The sequence below is a fragment of the Nicotiana attenuata genome, unplaced genomic scaffold, assembly GCF_001879085.1.
Source record: "Nicotiana attenuata strain UT unplaced genomic scaffold, NIATTr2, whole genome shotgun sequence".
Classification (NCBI taxonomy): domain Eukaryota; kingdom Viridiplantae; phylum Streptophyta; class Magnoliopsida; order Solanales; family Solanaceae; genus Nicotiana; species Nicotiana attenuata.
The window spans coordinates 116,768-138,245 of record NW_017673175.1 but is presented as its reverse complement, the minus strand read 5'-3'; the positions used below and the strand labels follow the sequence as shown (position 1 = coordinate 138,245).

Sequence of the window (21,478 nt, the reverse complement as noted above, 5' to 3'; positions counted from 1 at the left end):
GGACCATAAGGCAAGCAAAGGAAAATCCACTATGCAATGACAATTCAGAATGATATTTGCAGAAACTGTGTACCATTTATGGCTAGAAAGAAACAGAAGAGTATTTGAGAAGAAGAGCAGAAAAGAGGAGCAAATTACAAGAGATATAACATATGTAGTTAGTGCTAGAGCTACTCCTAGAATCAGGCAATATATATACAGTTTATGTTTCTAGGAAGGAAGATAGTATAGGAAGTAATCAAAAGACAAGCAAGCTGTGTTAGCTATGCTTTGCTTTGTAAATACTTTTGGTGATTAATATAAAAGAATTTAATTACCAAAAAAAAAAATTTACTTATAAATCCTTTAGTAATTATGACATTTTCACACGTGCATTAGACAAAATGTGTATAAAAGTGTTAGAAATTTACTAATAAAATTTTAGATCTAATTTTAAGTCTTCAAAAATTAAAGATTACTAATAATATGTAAACCAAACTTAGAGCCTGTTTGGATGGGCTTATTTTAAGTGACTTTTAAGCAAAAATAGTTTTTAAGCCATAAGTTAGGAATTCTAGCTTTTGATTGTTTTGTCATTTTAGCTTAAAAACAAGTACTTAAAAGCACTTTTTTACTCTACTCAAACACTACAAAATGGCTAAAAAGTTATTTTGACTTAAAAGCTCTTAAAATAAGCCGATTCAAACGGATTTGAATCCGTTTGAACTCAATTTTAGAAACTCAATTTTAGGAATTTAACACCAAATAAAAATTTACTTATAAATCCTTTAGTAATTATGACATTTTCACACGTGCATTAGACAAAATGTGTATAAAAGTGTTAGAAATCTACTAATAAAATTTTAGATCTAATTTTAAGTCTTCAAAAATTAAAGATTACTAATAATATGTAAACCAAACTTAAACATACTAGATCGTGTATGGAAATATATATCATTTGCATGGTGTACATTACACGCGCCTTATTTTGTTAGTACGCTCATTCCGATTGAATCAAAATATATCAGTGCACTAGCAAATAATTCTTTATTATATGTTCAATCCTTATTATAAGTTCAAGTATTTCTTTTAAATTTTCTTTAAAAAAATTACTAAATATTTTAATTGGCTTCTATGACTTTACTACCATGTTGGTATTAGAACACTTGTGCGCACATGTTTCAACGATTGAGTTTACAAATGAATATGTGATAATTAACATTTTAAGAATACAAGAATCTTTTTAATAAAATACAGGTAGATATATTATAAAATTCTAAAAGATTATTTATATATAATGTAACATATTTAAGTTTAGTATACTGATTGAGATAAGTTGAGAACTTTTATGTGAAAGTTTTTTTCTTTATTGAGTTAACTAAATAAGATCAACAATCGTAATTTTCAGAAATTTATATTTTTTCTTTTACTTTTACTATATAACTTAAATATAACTTTTAATATAATAATTATATGATTTAAAAACGTTACTTATTCAAACGGGGTACACTCTAGCTCATTTGGTAATTCATCCTTCTGCAGTACTCATAAAAGCTTTTTAACTAAATTCTTCTTAAATTTCTTTTTTCTTTTTTAACAGTGTGTTATATAATGAATGTTGTTAAACGTCTTATATGTAAACCAAACTTAAACATACTAGGTAGTGTATTTAAATAATGTATTACACGCGCAACGCGCGTACCGTAACACTAGTATGACTAAAATTTCTCATCCAAGATAAACTAGGAAGTTTAAAATTAAATTCTTTCTTAATAAGAAAGAATTAAAATTAAAATTAATAAGAAAGTATGATAATTTTTAAACAAATTAAACAGAAAAGTATAATAGATCAATTAGGATAATTAATATGCATGGCATTATCATCAAAGTATGAATAATTTAATAAATTTAAATTATTAAAAGTTATGAAAGTCATATAACGATAAAATAATGCCAAATAATTTAGAACGTTCCAAAATTTAGAAAAAGGCAATAGTTTAATAGAAAAGAGTATTGGAGTGGAGCGACAATCTATTACTATATTCCATTTGCCCCACCTGTGATGTAATTTTAATTTTGAGGGTCAAACTTTTTAATTTTAACTGCAAATTCAAATACAGAATCTTTTAGGTTTTTCCAAGTAAAATTTACTTATTTAAAAATTACACAAAAAGTAAGTAGGGTAAAAAAAAAGTATTTAACTCCCAAAATTCGAACTGTATAAATAAATTGGGTCAGAAAAAGTAATATTAAAAGAATGTGAAACTGTCGATAAAATGTTCGGCACAAGCCCGTTTGGACATAAAAAAAAAATTCACCTTTTTCGAATTTTTTTTTTTTACTTTTTTTCGAAATCAGTATTTCGCAATAAAATTTCCAATTTTCACCTGAAGATGAATTTTAGAATTTTTCAAAAATTTGAAAACTCCAAAGTTTTTCAAAATTTTCACTCAAATCATTCACAAAACTCAAAAGCAACCCAAAATAATATTCATGTCCAAACACAACTCTAATTTTCAAAGACATTCTTTTTCACTTTTTTTTGGAATTGTACAATTCTTATGTCCAAACGCCCGCTAAATTAATCACTTTTTCCATGCTGACCTCTTTTTTTCACTTTTTATATGTTGCTAGTCGCTACACTCTAAAATGATGCTCTATCTGCTCCGATTTAATAGTATACTTTTAGTTTTTTTGCATATATGACATTGATAGAAACTAGTAGTGCTCTAAACATTTTTTTTTTTTGCAAATACTAAATATAGGCAACATATATTGCTGATTGAAACTTTTCTACTCTACTATAATGAAGAAGAAGTTATCCTATAAATTAATTATTAGAATTATTTTAAAATAAAATTATTTAGTCAACATACGTTTCTTCTATAGGGTGCTCAAGTTCAGTTACTCGCTTGAATAATAATGCTCGATGAAATTGATAACTCGTCAAGCTATTTGATCGCCCACACTTCAATCATCTAACCCTTAAGTTGTTAATTTTGAAATTATTTTGAATTAATTGGTGGTTCCACAAACCTCATGATCTACTCTTTCCATTTATCAGACTAAAATATAATTTATATTTAACCATGAATATTTTTTAAACGTTTACTACGATACTTGTTGAAATAACCAACAAAATACTACTCCTAAGTTGAAGCGAGAGAATCGTTGAGTTTTAGGTTCGGTTTTCACTGCAAATATACTCCTCCTCCTCCTCCTACTACTACTACTTGATTTGTGTGTGCGTACATATTTGTGTGTCCTGAGAATTTTATAAAAATGTTTATTTAATTAGAGGTTTTCAGTTTGAGTAATAAGAATAAGGGGTCGTTTGGTAGGTGTATAAGAAGAGTCCGAAACTTTTCTAATGGTTTTTTGGACAAAAAACACGTTTTTACTACAAAAAAAAGTTACGTAACTACCTAATTCGCAGTACTATACTGCGAATTACTTTAACGGAAATGGCCGTTAAAGTAATTCACAGTACAACACTGCGAATTAGTGAAAAAAAGAGTAATTCGCAGTATAGTATTGCGTATCATTAAAAATTTTTTTAACTAATTCGCAGTACAATACTGCTAATTACTTAATCGCAGTACTGTACTGCGATTTCTTTATTAATTTGGCCCCACCAATAATTAACTGACATAACAATAATTCAAACACATAAAACGTAGTATTGTACTGCGAATTCCTTAAAAAAATTCTGCACCCCAAGCTCGGACTTGCCTTTTTTAAAGGAGTTTCAATTTTTTGAAAATTCATTCAATACAAACTTCAAACTTCCGTTCATACTTCTCTCTTCTTCTTATCAATCATATTTGTACAATGTCTGAAGAGCCAAAAATAAGGGTTCCATTATATTGGGGGGGTGAGGTTGTGCTGGAGAATAACTCTGTGAGGTATAGCTCACCTCCACGGTGTCATGTTAAATTGCCGCTTACTATGGAGTATAATAAATTGGTTTCGTTGTTATGTAAAAAAATGAGTGTGAGGAAGCGTTCGGTTAACCTTAAAGTAACCGGTAGATTTCCGTATTCAGTGACTCCGCAGGGGTTTGCTTATTATTCTGAGTTTAACATCGAGAATGATGAAACTCTTAGAGATTTTTTGCGGATTCCGGATAAATACAGGGAATTTATTGTAATAAAATTATTGGAAATGTACGTCAAGGTGGAAGACGTTCCCAATAATGAGGGCGTGCATAGTAGGGATAACCCCCAGTCATCGGGTGGTTATTCTGGAGCAGTTTTTGCCGGACAGATTGCTGATGAAAGAGTTTGCCTTGGTTTAAACTTGTCACCACCGGCGAATGAGCAGCCACAAAATAAATTTTCGACTTTATATAATCCACAAGGCGACTGGTAAACTTCAATTTTACTACGCTTTAGCGATGTTTATTTTATGTTTTAATTGGATTTGTATTAACACTTATATTTTTCATAGGGGGTACCGTCCGGATATGAATTTTACAAGTTATGACCACGTCCCTAGTTGGAATATGCGTAGTTCTGGAGTATTGGAGCATGGTGGTCCATCCGGGAGTCATCACCAACAAGAAAATATCCATCATGAAACGTCAAGACAGTACGACTTGTAATTAAAGTGATATAGCTATATCAAAAGTATTTATGTAGTTGGGTAACTTATCATTTTGTTCTTTTTGTGCAGTGAAAACGAGCTTCTTGATGTTCCTGACCTCACACAGTTGCCCATAGACGACGTATTGACTCGTGATTTGGCTGATGCGCAGAGTCAGGAAGATGATAGTGATTATGACAACAATGCGGATGAGTCTAGGGATGACACACCCTTCCATGATGAGGGCGATGAAGAGGAGGAAGTGAATGTTGAACCTGAGCTGACGAGGAAGCATGTTCCTCCACCTCCCACTAGACAAAGAGTGTACGAGTCCCACGTGCCATTTCATTAGCGGAATATTCCCTACCTTGATAATTTGCCAAGTATGCCGAACGTGGATGCCCTCACAAGGAGTATGGTTGTACCTATAACCAAAAGAAAGGCATATCTCGGTCGCAAACGTGCCTTTGAACTTATTTATGGCGACTAGGATAAGTCTTTTTCAAATCTGCCCAGGTACATGGCCGCACTGCAACACTTTAACCCCGGCACTGTTGTTGAATGGAGGCGTGAGCGGAGTGCGGACAGACCCGAATATATTTTCAACTATGTGTTCTGGTCATTTAAAGCAACAATTGATGGTTTTGTGCATTGTCGTCCTGTAATTTCCGTAGACGGTACTCATGTCTATGGAAAGTATGATATTAAGCTTTTGATTGCAGTTGCAGTTGATGCCAACGGACAAATATTTCCACTACCTTTTGCCATATGTGCCAACGAAAGCGAAGAGACGTGGACGCTTTTTTTGAACCACTTGAAGCAGCACGTTGTCAAACAGCGTTCAGGTATTTGTCTAATATCTGATCGGCATGGTGGTATTTTATGTTCTGTACGTCACTTGCCTGAATGGCAGGAACCATATGCATTCCACCGTTACTGTGTGAGGCACCTGAAGGCCAATTTCCAGAAGAAATTTCCTGACAAGGCCTTGCATGACTTAATATGGATGGCTGTAATTGAGCACCAGCAGTGCAAATTCACGAGGCGCATGGAAGCGATCCGGCAGATAGATCCACGAGCCTATACTTGGTTGATGCGACATGAGCTTCACATGTGGACATTGCATGCTGATGGCGGCAGACGATGGGGAGCCCTCACTACAAACGTGTCGGAGTCATTCAACGGCTTGTTGAAGTCTGCCCGTGGACTGCCTGTCACTGCCATGGTCCGCATGACATTCAAACAGAGTGCAGAGAGGTTTGTTGAAAGGCATGCAGCTGCATCGGCATTGATGGACAGGGGTGTTCAATTTATGCCAATACCCATGAGAAGATTTGAAAGGTCCAGGAGGCGAGCACAGTGGCATTCATTTCTTCAGCACGATAACGGGGTGTTTTTGAAGTTAAGACCGCTATTCGCGGACACCGTGGGAATAATCTACAAACAGTGAATGGAAATAGAAGGTTATGTTCATGTGGTAAATGGACCATCTACCACATGCCGTGCGCACATGCATTGAAGTGCTTTTAACAAGTTGGATATGGGACAACAAACTATATTGATAGGCAATACAATGTTGCTGCATACGTAGACACGTATAGTGGGAAGTTGCAGCCATTAGGTGTTGAGCATTATTGGCCGCCGGAACCTTTTAAGATGGTATGTAACAAGGACTATTTGCGCAAGCTGCAAGTGCAAAAGAGAACATGTATACGGAACCAAATGGATGTTGGTGACACCGTTTATGAGCGTAAATGTGGCATATGCTCGCAAACAGGACACGACCGTCGTAAATGTCCTTCAGGTGGTGTGCGTGGCGGTGGTAATCCGGCTCCTGGTGCAAGTTCGTCGAATGTGCCCAACTATCAAGGATACCTCTAGTCTTTTGTTTTGGTATTGTTTTTTGTAATACGTGTTTGTACTTGTGTATTTTGCAATATATATCAAATAAAATTATGTTCCACAATCTGGAATGTGTGAACAAAAAGCTATTTAATTGCAGGAAAATATAATATGTAAAGCATGGTTTGATAGTTTCATATAACAACACAAGCACTTAAACTTAACTTCCACTTCAATTAAAATAAAATTTAGTACAACAAACAAGGAAAACATTACTACAACACAAACAACATAATAAAAATACATAAAATATGAAAAATACACTAAACACATAATAGGGATTGTTTAGTCTCGGTTGCCATTTATTCTCCGCTCCAGCCACTTAAATCGTTCTTCCAGTTGTTCTTTTTCTTCTTCTACCTCTTTCAGTTTCGCATTCACCTCTGCAAGTTGCCGTTTATATTTTTTTTGCGATCCTTTTGTGCTTGACAATTCCATTGCGCTTTCCATTTTTCTTCTTCCACCTCCTTCAGTTTTGCCCTCAAGTCTGCAATAATTCTATTGCTTTCCATTTCTTGTTCCCGTTGTCTTAAACACGCATTATGAAGATACTGCAGTTGTGATCTGTAGCATTCCTGATAACATAGTTCATCAACCCATTCCTCAAAATCACAAATAGGTTCGCCGGGAACCTTGTAAAACTGGTTCATACAGTGCCAGTAGCGGCGTCTAGCTTCACCACCGTCCAACAACTTTGCATCATGCATGATTTTCCACAGTGGCAATTTGGTGGACGAAGAGGTTGAGCCATATAATGAAATATTTGCTTTTAGTAAAAAAACCTTACTTTTAATGAAATATCTGCTTTTAGTAAATTTTGAGCATACAAAATATCTACAATGAGCCCGTTATTTATAGGCGAGACAAATTAATTAATTCGCAGTATAGTACTGTGTTTTATGGAGTTGTCTTGTCGTTCCGAAAAAGATAAAAACCATGTGAAAAAAGTTGTTGTCTTGCAGAAAAATTTAATAATTAATTCGCAGTATAGTACTGCATTTTATGGAGTTGTCTTGTCGTTCCGAAAAAGATGAAAACCATGTGAAAAAAGCTGATGTCTTGCAGAAAAATTTAATAATTAATTCGCAGTATAGTACTGTGTTTTATGGAGTTGTCTTGTCGTTCCAAAAAAGATGAAAACCATGTGAAAAAAGCTGTTGTCTTGTAGAAAAATTTAATAATTAATTCGCAGTATAGTACTGCGTTTTATGGAGTTGTCTTGTCGTTCTGAAAAAGATGAAAACCATGTGAAAAAAGCTGTTCTCTTGCAGAAAAATTTAATAATTAATTCGCAGTATAGTACTACGTTTTATGGAGTTGTCTTGTCGTTATGAAAAAGATGAAACCCATGTGAAAAAAGCTGCTTTCTTGCAAAAAAAATTAATAATTAATTCGCAGTATAGTACTGCGTTTTATGGAGTTGTCTTGTCGTTCTGAAAAAGATGAAAACCATGTGAAAAAAGCTGCTTTCTTTATGTTTCCTTTTAGTTCTACTGTTTGTTTTTGTGTTAGGTTTGCAAGGTTTGTGTTTGTGTTGTACTGTTTAAGTAAAATTGCTGTTCAAACGCAATTAAAATAAAATTGTTGTTAAAAGAAAATTGTTACCATTATTTACATAATGCACTATTTACACAAAGTAAAAACATAAGTAAATCAGTGAGTCCCGCAGCCTGTGTGCTTCAGTGCTGCTGCCGGCCCAAGTCGCATCCCCTGTCGCCCGGGTATACTATCTGGATCATCGTCATCAAGCCGCCTCTTTATGTGAGGATGTGCAGCAGCATCGACACCACAGCTGGCAGGATCGGAAGAATAGGTCGTCGGGCCGTCAACAACCTACAAAACAAGTAGTAATCTTAGCATGTGAAAAAGTATATTTGTATTGTACGTGTTGAGTCAAAAAACATTTTCTCACTGTGGTCTAGTCCGCCGCCTGAGTATATGCATCCGTGGTGTCCTCATCAAAGCATGTAGTGGCCTCGAAGATAGGCTGGGACGAAACCTTCATAAGAAAGTTAAAAATTAATTAATGTCAGCTCATTAAGGAAAAGAAAACAAATTGAAATTTTAAAGTAATACAAACATACCTGCGCCTGTGGTAGATCCGCATCAACCGCCGGGGATGAGGCATAACTCAACCTGCACCCGCCATCCACGTCCCGGGTGCGCCGATCCTCAGCTGCGGTAGATGGGCATGCAATGTACTGGTCTACATCCCCGTCGAATGTACCCGTGATCGACAATGCTCCTGACGGGGTGACCTGCGATGCTGGCAGAGATAGCTGAAGGCTGTACGACGGCATGCTGCTGGATGGCTCATCTACCTGAGGTCCAGAACCCGACTGATCATCTCCAAGAGCCTCATCTCCAAAATCCCCATCATGTCCCTCAACAGGTGGTCCAACAAGTGCCTCATAGCCCCCTTGCTGGGGACCACCTCCTCGCCGTCCCCCACGACCCCCGCGACCCCGTGGGGCACCCCTGCCTCATGGGGCACCCCTCCCTCGTGCCCTACCCCTGCCTCGTGGGACACCCCTACCCCGATGGTAGTCCTCTGGTGCCGCATACTGAGCCTCGTGGTCCAACCTCACGGCATCTCTCGCCTGAAACAAGGTCCGACGAGCCACCTGTGCCACCCGCTGGCCATAGTCAACGAGTGCAGGATTGTCGGCATGCTGCTGCATCTCCTGTCCCAACTGGTAGAGGTGATGATGCCCAATAGCCTGTGAAACATTTAAAATATTAATTAAATAACGCTATATCACAATTATAAGATATTAATAAGCCACAAAAACATACCAGTGCCTCGTGCCTCCCGACGTATGGTCTGTAGCGATCGCCAAGTACATGAATGGGGTTCCCGATCATCAGTCGGGTGTGACGGCGGTACCATGACGTATACAGATGAATAGTGGCCTCCTGGGTAAATGTAGGTGGTGGCGGAATACGGTGACCTCGCTCCTCCCAAATATGGACCTACTGCTCTAGCCATTCCATATATATATCGTCCACCCTGGCACGGTCGTCCCGCTGATATTGTGTAGCCACCCATCCAGGCTCCCCCGATATAGGCTGGGGACGGTGAAACTAGCGAAGCACACGCTCTGTGGCATGATACTTAACCATATCGAAGAAGATCATCGGGACGGAGGTGCTCCAAAGCAGTCGGTCGACTGAGAAAATATCGGGCAGCTGAGCTAGCAACTCATCGCTGTATGGCATCTAGATGAACTATCAAATAATAACATAAAAGTGAGTATGCGCAACACAACTCAATTTAAAACAAGCAAGTGTAGGTACATATTTACCTGTCCGTCCACCAGCATATCTAACACATCCCTGACAAGGGGGAGATTATGATGAGCATCGCTCCCTCGGTAGTTCCCATGCCGGAAAATCTACCTAGAAGCTAGAGGGAGAAACGAATAAGCCTCACCGGGCGCAAGTGGTGGTAGAGGTGGCTGCAACGGCATGATCCGCTGACAGGACCAAACCTAAGATAAAAGGTTGATGTAAAATTTATGAGTCATTTCGACCATATAGAATTCGGAGTAATGAACAGAGTATTCGAAAATGTTGTCACCTGTAGGAGGGGCAGAAAACCACATATGTCCACCGTTGGGCCCATGCCTCGCCCGGCACATGATCCTATACAGGTATGCGAGAACAGCAGCACCCCAGCTGTACTGGGGTAACTCATCCAGCCGCTGAAGATGATGGAGAAAACGCATACTCACAGTACTCCCCGAAGTGTTCGGGAACAAGACACACCCGAAAAGCAGGAGCAGCTCCAACCGCGTGTACCTCTCAATATGGAGATCCTCCGTCTCGCCGGTAATGTCTGGGTGCAAAAACACCATATGATCTCTGATGGCTGACAAAAGAACGCGACTGCCCCCAGCGCCACCCTGAGGTCTATAACCAGTAAACTGCCCCCATTATATCCAAAAACTGTGCACGCGTCATGGATCTAATGTACTGGGGCAGTGCCACGACCCGTCCATCTACGCGCAGCCCGTACAAAACCTGAACATCCTCCAGCGTGATGGTGGCCTCTCCAGTGGGCAAGTGAAAAGTGTGCGTCTCCGGTCGCCACCGCTCTACCAAGGCCGTGATAAGAGACCAATCAAACTGCATCCGTCCAAGCTCAAAAATCGTATAGAAGCCCATAGCCTGAACTCCCAAAAATCGTCAGGTCTCCTGGGGCGGAGAGCCTGCTCCGATAGCTGTCCCTCCCATACATAGGAGGACCTATGGTCGCCCTGCAACACTAATAGTTGATCCTCGGCAGGTCCAAGATGCGCAGGCGGAGGAAAGGCCATGTCGTCTACTATAATTTAAACAAAATTAATTGTGTGTGTTAGTTTAATAAATTAAATAATTACTTTTAATATTGGACTGAGTAATTATCTATGGGTTCGAGACTCGATATTTGTGGCCCGGTAGCACCAAGCTATCCTTAATCATTATGTGTGTCATTTTCAATATTTTTTAGAAATTTGTTTGTTTAATAAATTAAATTAAAAATTCTTGAATTGAACTTAATAATTATGTATGGCCTTCCAGGCTCGATATTTCAGGCCCGATAGCACCAAGCTATACTTAATTATTATGTGTGTCATTTTCAATATTTTTTAGAAATTTGTTAGTTTAATTAATTAAATTAAAAAAATTCTTGAATTGGACTTAATAATAATTATGAATGGCTTCCAGGCTCGATATTTGGGGCCCGATAGCACCAAGCTATAGTTAATTATTATGTGTGTCATTTTTAATATTTTTTAGAAATTTGTTTGTTTAATAAATTAAATTAAAAATTCTTGAATTGGACTTAATAANCGTCAGAAATCAATCTAAATTTTTAATAAAACTGAACAGAATTCTGCTCAATTTTGAGTTGCACCACCTCTCAAACAAATATAATACAATAATGCCGACAACCAATCAACAAATATCTTTGAATGAATTAAAATGGCTAAACAAATGGTTCCTATTTAATAAGACTAGCTAGTTATATTTATGATAAACTGGTTTAATTTGGGGGAGCAAATAAAAAAATAGTTATAAACTTTTGTCATTAATTAAATAATAATGTTAGTCTTTTAAAGTAATAATAGTAATAATAATAATAATCACAGTACATGATATAAAAACAAAAGGCATAGAGGAGCAGCAGGTACTAGGCGGTACTCCAATTAACTTGCAGAACCACTGTGTATAAGTTTTGTTTTATGTAGACTTTTTTTTAATGATTTTGGTGTGTTCATAAGGTCTTTTCGGGGGAGTCCGAAACTTTTTTTATACTTTTTTGAACAAAAAGCACCTTTTTAATGCTAAAAAAAAAAGTTACATAATTAGGTAATTCGCAGTACTATTCGCAGTACTAAAGTAATTCGCAATACAGTACTGCGAATTATTAAAAAAAAAAATATTTTACCTAATTCGCAGTATAATACTGCGAATTAGTAAAAAAAAAAATTTTTTATGTGATTATTATGTGTGTCATTTTCAATATTTTTTAGAAATTTGTTTGTTTAATAAATTAAATTAAAAATTCTTGAATTGGACTTAATAATTATGTATGGCCTTCCAGGCTCAATATTTGAGGCCCGGTAGCACCAACTTATCCTTAATTATTATGCGTGTCAATTTCAGCATTTTTACAATTTTGTTAATTTAATAAATTAAATAATTAATTATTGAATTGGACTGAGTAATTATCTATAAGTTCCGGGCTCGATATTTGAGTTATTTGACAACATATATTAATTTGTTACTTGTGTAAGTTTATTTTTATAAATTAAATAATTAATTTTGTAAAGTGTTATTGGATAGCGTTTGCAGTTACTACATACTTAAGGCTCTATATTTTGCACTCTACGCTAAAAGGCTCTATATTTTACTAAGCTAAAAGGCTCTATATTTTACTACACTAAAAGGCTCTTTGTTTTACTACGCTAAAAGGTCACTATTACATATAAAAACAACAAACATAACATACAGATATGAACAACAAACTAAATAAATAATATTTATTTATTATTTAACCAAATAAAAACATAACATTAACAATACAAATTATCTATCAAATTTTAACATTTTTTTGGTCCCAAAGCTAATAAATTGGTATAAATAAGATACAAATTTAAATACAAACATAACACAAATTAACATGGAAACACATTAAACAATACAAATATGCATGTACTATACGAGTTTCAACATAAACAAAATCGAAATACCTCGATTTAAGTTTTTTGAATTTGATTGAAATCGCATTCTTGCACCGTAAAGAAGGAATCCAAAGCTTGTCTTGTGTGTGAGACCTACACTCTTTGCTTTTTAGGTGATGGGTGGGGCCCAAAATTTTTTTTATTTGTCAAGGGGGGGGGGGGGGGTACCAGAATCGTTTTTTTAAAAATGGGGGGATCTGCGAATTTGTCTTGGGGAAGAAGGAGGAGTCTTTATTTTAGTAAAGCAATTCGCAGTACTATACTGCGAATTGCTTGGCACAAAAAACGGAGTGTACTCAATTCGCAGTATTGTACTGCGAATTAGTTAATTTTTTTTTTTAATAATTCGCAGTACTGTACTGCGAATTACTTTAACGGCTAAATTTCCGTTAAAGTAATTCACAGTATAGTACTGCAAATTAGGTAGTTATGTAACTTTTTTTTAGTAGTAAAAATGTATTTTATGTCCAAAAAACCATTAGAAAAGTTTCGGACTCTGTATAAGAATAGTGCTTAGTAAAGTGTATAAGTAATGCAGAGATTAGTAAGCAAGCATTAATTATGCAGAGATTATTTTTTATCCACTGTTTGGTGTGATGTATTAAAATTGCATAATATTAACTGTTTACAAAAATGTTCTCCATATTCTTTAGCTTTAAGGGACTTAAGGACAATGTTGTGTTTAATCATGCTAATGCATGCATTAATAGCCTTGGTACTGCTATTACCATGGTTTGCTATGTATTAGTTATACATAGGGTAGTACCAAATAGATTGTATAACAAATACTTGCATTAGTAATATATAGGTTGAAAAATATACCAAACAAGAGATTAATAATACTAAAAGCTAATGCATGTATTATTTTCTCTAATGCATCCTACCAAATGACCCCTAAATATCTTATTAAGTAAATAACACTAAAACTCTCATAATCTCTAATGCATCCTATCAAATGACCCCTAAATGTCTTATGTAAATAACAGTAAGGCCCCGTTTGGCCATGAGTTTTGTCAAAATAAATTTGGGATTTATTTTCAAAACTCATGTTTGGCCATAAATTTTGCCCATATTTTGGCCAAATCAAAATTTATGGCCAAATCCCAAATCTCAAATTCCAAAATCAGCCATTGAGCTGATTTTGGGCCAAAATTTCAAAACTTGGGAATTATATACATGTTTTTCCAAAATAAAGCCGGAAAATATGTTTTGACAATATATGTCCAAACACATTTTCATCTTCAAACCAAACTTCACCCAAATTAGATTTTTCAAAATAAATTTGGGTTCTATAGTCAAACGCTAGCTAAAACTTTCATAATGAGTTTTCTGTGGCGTTTGTTCAAATTAATAGAGCTAGTGGATCCAGATATCAAATAAAAAGATGCACAAAGTATCTTGTGTTTATCCGGGATTCGAAAGAGGACCGAACCCCAAAAGTATCAAATACTTCCAAAAAAAATATCGATTAATAAATTATGGACACTAAATGATTGAAGGAAGAACAATGGTAATTTTACAATAAACAATTCAGTGTTTTTTTAATGAAAGAAGGGCCAACGAAATATTATTACAGCAGCTAGCTTTATTTCTAACCTAACCTATACTTTAATGATTCATATACTTAACTACTTTACTGAGTACACTATTCACTATAGTAGCCTAGACCAGGTACTACATATCTAGCCTCTTTATTCATTCACTTTATCTTCATCTTTCTTCAACCCTTTACCTTTATACTTTCCCTCACAACAAATCCACAATCATATCTTTAAAAAAATATTATCAAGAAAAAATGGATGAACTAATGGTCTCCTCTTCTTCCTCTTCCTCATCATTTTCCATACCCTCTTTATTTTCTCAAACTAACCAACCTTCATCTACCCTACAACAAATGCTTCAATATATTCTCAAAAATCAAACAGATTCTTGGTCTTATGCTATTTTTTGGCAAACTTCAAATGATGATGATGGTCGTCTATTTTTAGCATGGGGTGATGGTCATTTTCATGGTACAAAAGTCAAAAAAGGAGAAATAAATGGTGCTAATAGAGCTAGTTCTTTAGAGAGAAAAAATGTTATAAAAGGAATACAAGCTTTGATTTGTGAAAATGGAGATGGTGTAGTAGAAGATGGTGGTGATGTTACTGATATTGAATGGTTTTATGTTATGTCTTTAGCTCAATCTTTTTCTATTGGTGATGGAATTCCTGGTAAAAGTTTTAGTACTGGTTCTTTTGTGTGGCTAAATGGGGCACAACAACTTCAGTTTTGTAGTTGTGAAAGAGCTAAAGAAGCTCAAGTTCATGGTATTGAAACTTTGGTTTGTATTCCAACTTCAAATGGAGTTCTTGAACTTGGATCAAGTGATTTAATCAAAGAAAATTGGAGCTTAGTTCAACAAGTAAAATCACTTTTCTCTTCAAATCAAGAAAATGGTCCTGAAAAAACCATTTCTTTTGCTGATATTAGCCTTGTCTCTTGCTTACAAGAAGAAGGTCAAATTTTAGCCAACAACAACAACAACAATCATAACAAGAACAACACTAGCCAAAAGCCGAAAACCGGGGAAATTTTCACTGCAACAGCTGCTACGACTTTATTTGAAGATTCTGACCACTCGGATTCCGATTGTCAAGTACTTGTTGACAAACCAATAGTGGAGAAAAAAACACCAAAAAAGAGAGGAAGAAAGCCAGGGGCAACCCGTGAAACTCCGTTAAACCATGTTGAAGCAGAGAGACAGAGAAGGGAGAAATTAAACCACAGATTTTACGCGTTACGCTCTGTTGTACCTCATGTTACAAAAATGGACAAAGCTTCTTTGTTATCAGATGCTGTTGAATATATCAATGAGTTAAAAACCAAACTGGATGAATTAGAGTTGCAACTCAACAACAAATCAGAGAGCAAAAAGAAGCTGAAAGTTGAGTCAATGGACAGTACAACTCTTGACAACCAGAGTACAACTACTACTACTACGACGACTTCTGTGGATCAAATTAGGGCAAATTCTAATTCATCATCTTCATTTGGACCAAATAATTTGAAACTTGAAGTTGAAGTCAAGATTTTAGGTCCAGATGCAATGATAAGGGTACAATCGGAAAATGTGAATTATCCTTCAGCAAGATTAATGCGTGCACTTCAAGATCTTGAATTACATGTACACCATGCTAGTATTTCAAGTGTTAATGATTTAATGCTTCAGGATATTGTTGTTAAAGTTCCTAAATGTTTAGGTACTGAAAATGGTCTAAAATCTGCTCTTCTTAGAAGCTTAGAGCAGTAGTAGAAATGTTGATTAATAATAAATTTCCTTGTTGTTTACTTATTATTAGGCCTAAATTAAGATTTTCTTCAGTCTTTTTGTGTTTCTTTTTAATAAATCAGTTCATTGTTTAATATATACATAGCTACTTTTTTCGTATTCTTTAAGTGGTTAACAACTTTGTTGTAATAAGATAACCAAATCCTTATAAAGTTAAAATTTTGTCAAATAAAGAAGATGCATGTTGTTGCATGCCCTTTTTATGGAGTGACATTTTTAGTCTATTTCTGCAACTTTTTTATATTAAAACGGTCACGCGTACAGTGGCGAACTAAAATTTTTTGCAAAAGGTGTTTAAGATTTAATATGTATTTATAAAAAATATCAATTTTTAACCTGCATATATAGTACTATTACCTTTTTATATACTCGGTGTAATTTTTTGATGAACGGTGTTCAACTCTTCACGTTATGTGGCTACGCCATTGCATGCGTGGTGCAAATCTTATAGATTATTCGTAAGTCTGGAATAATTATTTGATATTTATAATGATAGAAGATATTAATATTCGATGAGATAATCGAGATGCCAATAAGTTATTTCGAAGACTAACATTATTGAAAGAGAACAAGAAGATACATGTATGGTTTAAAATAGGGATGTCACTATTTTCCCAGTTGTTGGCTTTTAAAAATTTAAAAAGATAGGGTCATGTGTGTGTTCCTGATTGTTTGTCTTAAAATATCCACATATGTTCCCTCTTTTCCATGTTTATGTGGTTATTTCTATAGGGAATACTGTACACTTGACCCCACCACTAAATGACAATATCGTTTACTTTTCTTTCAATATAATATTCGTGCTTTCTGAATCCTCCAATTCTTAAAGCATGTAAAATGTGTGCTTCAATTATAAGTAAATTATAAATTAATGTCAAGGTCATTGAAACTCTTCTTTTTTTTTTTTCTAATTGTACGACACCTATTTTATCATTGGACCATCTGTTTCTTCTTCTCTGATGTCAAAATCCCGCTGACGCTTGCAAAACGATACACTTAATTGATGGCCCGTTTGGCCATAAGAAATATTTTACTTTTTATTTTCGAAATTTTTTAATTTTTTTCGTAATCAGTGTTTGTTCATGAAATTTTTAAATTTCACTTGAAGTTGCATTCCGAATTTTTCAATATTTTGAAAAACTCCAAAAAACTGTTTTTCAAAATTTTCACTTCAAATCACTCAAAAACAATTCAAAAATAGATCCAAATTATATTCATGTCCAAACACAACTCTAATTTTCAAATAGCATTTTTTTTTACTTTTTTTCTACAATTTTACAATTATTATGTCCAAACACCCACAAAATATATTCTGATACCAATTAGTGGTATCACGTCTGATAATTGAGTGAAAATGCAGGGGAAAGAAGGAGAAGAAGGCAGATAGAAGGGAGGAAGAAAGGAATGAGCAGAAGAGATTAGGAAAGAACAGAGAAAGCCTTAGCATTCAAATGATTTTCGTGTGTTTACAATAGCATGATACCTCCCTATTTATGTTGAACTAAATTGCTGGAATTAAAAGAAGAAAGGAGAGCAACTAATTTTCCCGCCTAAGCCAAATTTCAAAAACTAACTACTTTAACTACTTTTCAAATGGCAACTGTTTTACAAATATAACCCCTACATTGCACCACTAGCCAATATGTGTATCAACACCCCCTCGTTGAAGAGCACCCTTGTCCTCAAGGGTGAAAGAGGGAATCGAGCCTTAAGAGCAGAAGCCAGCTCCCATGTAGCATATGAAGCATCCAATCCGGTCCACTTAACCAAGCATTGAGCAACAACCTTATTACCTTTCTTGATGAGACGCCTTTCCAAGATAGATTCTGGTGAGGGGCAGAGACGATTAGCCAAATCAATCACAGGGGGATGGACAATCGCAGTAGGGAGTTCATGACAAAATTTAAGTTGGGACACATGAAATGTAGGGTGGATTAAGACTTCAGGAGGGAGGAGCAGCTTATAGGCAACAGATTCAATTTTGTCAACTATAGGATAATCACCAAAATAACGAGAAGTGAGCTTGTGGTAAGGAAATGAAGAGAGGGAGGACTGGCGATAAGGTTGAAGCTTAACAAAGACCCAATCACCAATGTTGAAATGTCGATCAGTCTTGTGAGCATTTGCTTGAGCTTGCATACGCTGCTGTGCACGGGTAAGATGGAACTTAGCCAACTGGAGTTTGAACTCACGAAGAAGAGACATGTCCTCAATAGAATCCACTTCTGAATCTCCCGGTAAGTAAGGTAAGTGCAAGGGAGGGGGGTACCTATAAAGAAGCTCAAAAGGAGAGGTCTTGATGGCAGAATGGGGGCTAGTATTATACCACCACTCAGCTAAAGCAAGGAAAGAGGACCAATCCGAAGGAGAATCTGTGCAGAAACACCTGAGATAAGTTTCTAAGCATCGATTAAGCACTTCAGATTGACCATCAGTTTGAGGATGGTAAGCAGTAGAGGTATTCAAAGTAACCCCCTGAGCTGTCAAGAATTCTTTCCAAAAGGAGCTGATGAAGATGGGGTCTCTATCACTAGTGATGGAGGCTGGAAAACCATGGAGTTTAAAGACATTATCTAAGAAGATGGGAATGAGAGATTAAGCAGTATAAGGATGAGCCAAGGGAATAAAATGAGCATGCTTGGTAAGTCGATCAACAATGACCCATATAACTGATTTGCCTCTTGATTTAGGCAACCCATCAATAAAGTCCATTGTGATATCTGACCAAGGGAGAGCAGGAATGGGCAATTGTTGGAGTAGCCCGGGTGATGCACCAGTGTCATACTTGTTACGCTGACACACAGAACACTTGTGAACAAAGGCCATAATATCATTACGAATACCCTTCCAATAGAAATAAGTAAGGACCTTCCTTATGGTGGCATCAATACTAGAATGGCCCCTAGAAGGAGTGGAGTGCCACAAGGTGAGTATCTGTTGCCTCAAGGCAGTGTCATTTCCCACTAGGAGCTTTCCCTTGCGTCTAAGCTGGCCATTTAACCAGGTGAAATGTTTTTGAGGGTGAGTAGGCAAGGTAGAAATCAAGGTCTGCAACTCTGAATCAGCATACCAACTGTCCTGAATAGCCTTCCACAGATCAGTATGAACAGAAGAAATAAGCATAGACATCAAGGAAGCACCTTGAATTCTAGATAGAGCATCCGCAGCTACATTCTCATTCCCCTTCTTATAATGAATCTCAAAGTCAAAAGGCAAAAGTTTAGCCATCCACCTAATTTGAGTGTCAGTATGGAGCTTTTGCTCCAACAGGTATTTAAGGGCCTTCTGGTCAGTTTTGACAATGAAATGTTGACTGAGTAAATAATGGGACCATTTAGTTACAGCAAAAACCAAAGCAAGCAACTCCCTCTCATATACAGACAAGGCAGCATGCCTAGGAGCAAGGCCTTTGCTAATGAAGGCAATGGGGTGGTTGTTTTGCATAAGAACTGCACCAATACCAGAACCACTGGCATCAGTCTCAACAACAAAAGGCAATGAATGATCAGGCAAAGCCAAGACTGGTGCAGTAGTGAGAGCTAATTTGAGCTCAGCAAAGGCCTGTGAGGCAGCTTCAGTCCACAGAAAATTGTCCTTTTTAAGCAAATCAGTAAGAGGTCGACTGATAAGACCATAGCCCTTGATGAATTTCCTGTAGTATCCAGCTAACCCCAGGAAGCCCCTTAGTTGCTTAACAGTGGTGGAAATGGGCCATTGTTGGACAGCTTCTATCTTAGCTGGATCAGTAGCAACCCCTTGGGCAGAGATAAAATGGCCCAGGTACTCCACTCTTGGCACTCCAAAAACACACTTAGATTGTTTAGCCAATAAACTGTTCTGTATTATGAGGTCAAAAACCAGTTGCAAGTGAACAAGGTGGTCAGGCAAGTTCTTACTGTAAATGAGAATATCATCAAAGAAGACAAAGACAAATTTTCTGAGAAGATCCTGAAAAACATGATTCATTAGACACTGAAAAGTGGAAGGAGCATTGGTCAAGCCAAAAGGCATAACCAAATACTCATAGTGTCCCATGTGTGTTTTGAATGCTGTCTTAGATATATCCTTAGGGTCCATCCTGATTTGGTGATAACCAGATCTAAGATCAATCTTAGAAAAATTAGAAGCCCCTGATAGTTCATCCAACAAATCATCAATGATAGGAATGGGAAATTTGTCTTTAATAGTGCAGTGGTTTAGATCTCTACAATCCACACATAACCTCCAAGTGCCATCTTTCTTTCCTACCACTACCACACGTGAGGCAAATGGGCTATTACTATACTGTATGATCCCTTGGTGTAACATTTCTTTGACTAGCTTTTCAATGATATCCTTCTTCATGGAAGAATACCTATATGGTCTGATGTTTATTGGCCTAGTACCAGGTTGTAAAGGGATCCTGTGGTCAAATGCACCCCTGGCTGGAGGTAATGTGGTAGGTTCTGAAAAGATGTCCTTATAGGTGGTTAATAAATTCTGGGTAGAGGCAACAGGTCAGCCCCAGTCAGCTGCAAAGCTAAAAGAACTCCTTCACCTTTACAAGCAATTGCTGGTTCATTGAGCAATACTTGCAGCATGTATAATTGAGCAGGATCCCCTCTATTAACAGCTTTAGAACTAGAAAGTTTGCAATCATCTGAAACCCCTTTCAAAAGATGTTGTTTAACTTGGTAGTTAAAGGTCATAGTGAGTGCTGAATAATCCATGGTGACTGGACCCAAAGTCTTCATCCATAAAGCCCCCAACACCAAATCATATCTACCAACAGGAAAAATAATAAGGTCTGCTACATAAGTAGTACCCTCCAACATCCATGTAAAGCCCTTTACCACTCCAGAAGTGGCCTCTAGAGTATTATTTCCTAAGCTGACATAGCTTAGTACAGTGGGAGTTATGGTGCACCCTAGCTTCCTTGCAGCTGCTGAATCTATGAAGTTATGAGTACTACCACCATCTAGGAGAATTTGAATAGGTCTCTTAGCACTATAACCTATAACATGAATGATTTGTGCTCCTTGGATTCCAGCTAATGCACATAAGGAAATGTGAGGATGTTCCTCTTCCACAGCAGGCCACTCTTCAGGGATTGCCTCAGTTTCAGTAGTGGTGTGTCCCTTATCTATAGATGTATCTTCACAATCCTCCAATTCCAATACAAACAATTATTTTGGAAGGTTACATTTATGACCTGCAGTATATTTTTCATCACAAAAATAACACAGTCCTTGAGCCCTTTTTGCTTGCATTTCTGCTGGAGAAATAGTCCTCTTCCTAGGCATCACAGTAGTGTTGGTAACAGGTGGAACTGTCCTAGGAATGTGACTAGTTGCTGAATATGTGGAAGGCCTGTGGTTGGTGGTATCATAAGAACTCCTTTTGATATTCGAATAACCAGTTGAGGTATGCTTCTGAGCCCTAGCATTAGCAGCAAGTGTGGCCTCAGCTAACC

General features: G+C 36.5%; 1 protein-coding gene across 1 annotated transcript; it reads left to right on the top strand.

Moving 5' to 3' along the window:
- Window positions 1-14,343: 14,343 nt before the first annotated feature.
- LOC109215642 (transcription factor MYC2-like) lies at window positions 14,344-16,125 on the top strand. Its single transcript, XM_019379745.1, has one exon. It carries the CDS (start codon window positions 14,491-14,493, stop codon window positions 15,985-15,987), a length of 1,497 nt encoding a protein of 498 aa, XP_019235290.1. The 5' UTR covers window positions 14,344-14,490; the 3' UTR covers window positions 15,988-16,125.
- The last annotated feature ends 5,353 nt before the right edge of the window (window positions 16,126-21,478 follow it).